This window comes from Populus alba, chromosome 14 (assembly GCF_005239225.2).
Source record: "Populus alba chromosome 14, ASM523922v2, whole genome shotgun sequence".
Lineage (NCBI taxonomy): Eukaryota > Viridiplantae > Streptophyta > Magnoliopsida > Malpighiales > Salicaceae > Populus > Populus alba.
The window spans coordinates 7,545,694-7,550,991 of NC_133297.1; the positions used below are offsets into that span (position 1 = coordinate 7,545,694).

Here is a 5,298-nt window from a genome sequence, read left to right on the forward strand (position 1 = left end):
AATAAAATAAAATTTACATTAAAAAAAAAAGCTTTTAAAATATAAAAATAAATATAAAATCTTTATGTGAATAAATTTAAAATAAAGAAAAAAATTGAATTAAATTGTTTTAAAAAATACCTTTAAAATACAAAAACAGAAAATCTTCATGTATTTTATATTTGTTATCCTAGACTTAATTGGGAACAAAAATGTCTTGGAGACTATATTGAGAATATAGTTGAGGCATTATGTTGAGAACTTTAGCATGATCTTCTTTATCAGGATAACCAAAAAGCAATGTATAAAGTACTCATGGTTCAGTTTGCAACCTTCGAAAATCCGAATTTTGCTTTTTCTTCGACGTGAACAGATGGCATTAAAATCGTTGGTCTGGACTCTGGGTTGGACAAAACACCTGAAAACCCCAGGTCACGTTGATCAGTATAGAATCCCACACCCCAACTCTAATGATATCATGAAATATTTTGTTTTTTTAATTAAGATCTAAGCACTTCATGCCACTGGCAGATTTTCTGACAATTTTAAGAACATTTATTCTCTTTTGGATGTGTGAGTGCTGCTCGTAAGCAAATGAACGTGTGTTGTTTTGTTAAATGGATTTTCTTCTTAGGATTTTGGTTGTTAATTAAGCATGAAGTTAACTTTCATTACAGGGAAGCTGCATCTTATACATAAAAGACATACTATGCAAGAATGAGCTTGTAGATCGCATTCACCTTAACATCGTTAAATTTAAACCTTAAACTCCAAAATTTGCTGCATGGTCCCCTTGCATACCAATCGTGTGCCCTCGGTAGCCCCCCACACATCCAAATCCAATGATTGTAATCATTTGTGAAATTAGTATGACACTCGTGCTCTATAGCACAATACCAATTTAAGGAGAGGAAAAAAAACATTAATTTAATGAATAATATTTTTCCTATAAAGATCCTCCACAAGGATATTCCCAGGCAAAATAATCCAGTTCATTAGTAGAGATGCTGATCTACTTCGTGCGTAAGCCAGGAATATTCCTGAGGCCCATCTTCCCAAGGACGAGCTTGGGAATGGCTGGAGGAGTATCAAGTCCCATACTCCGGCTGAACTCATTAGCAAGCTCCACGAGCCTGTACTTGTCATTGCCCACTTTCTTTTGTGAATTGTAATAGCCTAACCAGGCCTGGTATGCTGCCTGTTTGGAATTCATGTCCAACTGGGACAGTGCCCGTTCCACCTGTTCAGAATGTGTTTAATAAAGATTGGTTTAAAAAATTATGATTTGTGTGGCTTTCAATCCCATTAACGATGGAATTATCCATTCGGAAAAACAGTAGAGAGAACAGATTAGGCTACCTTTTTCTTCGTGTCTGGGTCTATTGAAGGCATTGGCGCTTTTGTTAATGGCAGATCCTTGACGGTAGATAAAAAGAACTCCTCCCAAGGTGCCAGTAACAAAATACCTTCCCCTTCTTTACCCTTACGCCCAGTTCTACCAAGTCGATGTATATACTGTTCTCTACTAGCTGGCAACCCCACCTACATTTGAAATAAATGTAATTAAAATCCATGGAAGCAGAAAACGTTTGCAAACATGTAGTAGGAGATATAAGAGAATCTTAAACTTCACGAAGATGAAATGGAAAAAAGATGGAGATTCTCGGCAAAAATTGAGGAAGCAGCTAGAGATGATCATAGGGGCAGTATGTAAAGGTCAATTTGCTCAAACTCTTACTTTTATAACACATGCATAAAAAATTTCCAGTTTGCAAGAGGCCAAATGGATATTGATAATATAGACACTACTGGAATGTAGCAAAAGGCCAACCCTTTTCCTTTGGTTCTAGAACAAAGACTGAAGTCCAATAAGTAACATGACATAGATATATACCTGCATGACAAGGGTGACATCTGGATAATCAACTCCACGTGCAGATACATCAGAAGTCACAAGTATAAGGCCCCTTGACTTCCGGAACTCATTGGAAACCCTGGTCCTGTATGTCTGAGCCTTTCTAGAATGGATCTCTCTAATATTCAAGTTCAATTCACCAAGAAGTCCAGCAACCAGTCCAGTCACCCTAGCAGTAGTACAAAAGACAATAGCCTGCACAAACAAAGGGGGATTACATATACTGCATGGTAGTGGTGTAGACAGAAAATATCAGTTAAAAAAAAAGAGGCTGTTTTTCTTAAAACAAAGTAAACACAAAAACAGGCTTGAGGACTGAAAGCATACCTTATAATCAGGGTCATTTGCAATATGATCTTTCAGAATGACATATAAAAGGGGAAATTGCTTGTCTAATGGAGCAATAACATGCATCTGTCTGACCTGAAATGATCCATCAATTTAAGAAAATGCTTGTATAAATAATCGTTATCAGATGAAAAATGCCATGACGAAGCCTACCTTGGAATGTGTGTCTTCAGTTCCCTCTTCAACTGTATTGATGAACTCATGATCTCTTTTCAAAGCCATGTGACAGATTTGGCGAACCTTCATATGGAGCAACAGCTTCAGAGTACTTATTCAAATGACAAGACAAGTTAACACGTGCCAAAGATAGAAAGAAAACCTCTTCAGGAACTGTGGCAGAAAACATGAGTGTTTGTCTTTGTTTTGGAATAGCTGAGATTATTTTCTCAATATCTTTACGAAATCCCATGTCTAGCAATCGATCAGCTTCATCAAGTACAAGGACTTTCACACCCATCAGCCTCGTTGCAAATCCTGCAGTATTCTCAATATGATCCTTGAGTCTTCCAGGTGTAGCAACAAGAATCTGTGAATTTTAAATGTGTGAATAGTATAACAATATGCAAAAGTTCATTTTCTTGTGAAATTAAGCTGGAATAGAATAATTTTTTCAGCCCACATAAAGGATGATGACTCAACATCTAACTGGTCAGCTGGAATTTCCAAAGTGAGATTGAGAGATTAACTAGATAAAATTAAATTTAAATCATTATGGAACCAGCCCTTCACAACATATCAAACAGTGAGGAGAATTACAATATTTCTTTGTTTGGCCTAGATACATGTTAGAGGAGGGCTGTAACATAACAGGGCAGCCATTTAAATGAATGATAAACTTACCTGGCAAGGGTTTGCTTGCAGATTTCTTTGCTCTGAAGCAATTCTCACCCCTCCTATCACAACTTGAACACCAATTGATGGGTGATATTTCAACAAAGTATTTGCTTCCGTGGCAGCTTGGGTTGCAAGCTCCCTTGTCGGGCATATGACAAGAGCAATAATCGGGGGACGTTTTTGGTCACGATCAAGAGGAGGAGATTTTACAACAACTTCAATTGATGGAAGCTGGAAAAAAGAAGTTCATAAAATAGTCTAAAAAACTCCGGAAAATCTCGGGATCCCAGATTCATAAGAAAACCACAATGCTTATATCCACTATTGTAGAAAAACATAGATATAAAACCCGGAAAAATAGGCTATAACAAAGTCTTATTCCCAGTCATACACTTACCAATGTACGTGGAGTTGTTAGGAAACAAAAAGAACAAGAAATCCTCAACTTAAAATAGGGTTTAGTAGACAGTCCCCATTTTTCTATTCAAAATAAAATATCTTACCAAAAATGCCACAGTTTTTCCAGTGCCTGTTTTAGCCTTGGCCAGAACATCCTTACCTAGAAACAAGATATGCAAGAGTTATAATCGTATGGACAAGGGTGCCAACATTAGTCACATTGGTGGTGAATTCAGGATCAACTATTATACTAGGACATTTAACTCCTTAGCAGTAAAAGGATACACATTGGAAGTTGGAACGAGTGAATAGAGAATATGAAGCTTCAGAAAAAGCAGCCTGAGAACATTCCTTATAGAAATTAATCCCAAGTAAAAGCGAGTACAGAATTATCTTAAAACTAATTCCTCATTGCACCAGGCAGCTTCACAACAAACTTAGTAAAACTACAATCTAGTGTCGGTACCACACCTGGGCAACATCTATTCTCCAACATATCAATTAGCATGAGCCATGAGTAAAAAAGACGAGACCATTTTGAAAAAATAAACAAACAAACCTTTGACTATAACAGGAAGTGTTGCCGCCTGGACAACAGTCATCTTCTCATATCCAGCATCCTTGATTCCTTTTAATGACAAGGGAGAAATTGAACATTGATCAAATCTGCAACCATTTTACATAATATTGGATTAGATGTCTAAAAAATCCTACAAACGTTAAAAATAAATAAACTCCAACAGACCCGATTTAATAAACTCAATACATGTATTTTTTTGCCACATCAAATTTATGACTATAAAAATCAATTCAGTCCCTTTAACGCACCTAGTCTCGCTCATAAAAGAATCAGAACTCGAAGACAAACTTGGTCCATCTTTCATATCGAATTCCTTCTTCAAACCAGTAGAAGACAGTGCATTTTTCTCAAAAATCCCATTACCATTATCTCGTCGTCGTCGTCGTCGTCGTCACTCTCTTCCTCGGTAACCAAACCCCCAAGATTACGCATTAACCCCTTTCTCTCGTCCTCACCATCGTCCACCTCATCATCATCATCAATAAAACCCCTTTCACCTTTTACTCCTTTACCATCTCTCTTAAGCCATAAATCCCTCTCTCCCTGTCCTCTCTTCTCATTCTGTAAACCCAAAGTTCCACGGTTCTTTCTCGGCGGACCAAACGTCGACTCAGTTCTCCTTCGAGTTGGCTCACCAAACTCGTCTGAGTCACTCTCCCTTCTCCTCTTCATTGAAAACCCCTCTCTACCTCCACCTCTATTGCTACCGCTATCTCTATCTCTACCAGGGCCCCTCTTACTTCTGTTACGACGACCCATATCAGAATCTGACTCGTCTTCGCTAGTGACTCGGCCACGGAACGAGTTGGTCCTCAAGTCACTAACCCAATCACTGAGTTCGGCCTCGTCTTCAACTAAACTCTTGGAAGTCCTAACCTCTCCTCTCTCTCGTTCAGCACCAGTGCGGCGGGTGAATTCGGGTCTCGACCCGGTTGGTCCAGGTCGAAATGAACGGGTGGAGAACCGGGAAGAAAACCCTGGGTACTTGAGCTTAAAAGGGAAGACCCCAGAGAAAATGGGGATGGACCGACGGGTATTTATGGAGAGTCCGACATTCATGAGAGGGAAACGGATTACGGGAGGAGATGGGTTAAGGAGACGGAGTGGTGGAAGGAATTTAATGGACATTGGGATTGCCTGGATTTGCTAGCTTCCGGTTTTGGAAGCCGGAGAATAGATGAACCGGGGTTTAAGGTTTTTATGGTTTTCAAAGAGCTGTCGTTGGGATAGGGTTTAAGGTAGT

The 5,298-nt window shown here is 38.7% G+C and overlaps 1 protein-coding gene across 1 annotated transcript; it reads right to left on the bottom strand.

Moving 5' to 3' along the window:
- Window positions 1-885: 885 nt before the first annotated feature.
- Window positions 886-5,298, bottom strand: LOC118041523 (DEAD-box ATP-dependent RNA helicase 31-like). The gene is given in 11 exon segments (XM_035048907.2): window positions 886-1,219; window positions 1,339-1,521; window positions 1,874-2,089; window positions 2,222-2,317; window positions 2,396-2,482; window positions 2,562-2,768; window positions 3,083-3,307; window positions 3,580-3,635; window positions 4,035-4,141; window positions 4,304-4,425; window positions 4,428-5,298. Coding segments are annotated over 11 exon segments (2,283 nt in total). The 5' UTR covers window positions 5,184-5,298; the 3' UTR covers window positions 886-991.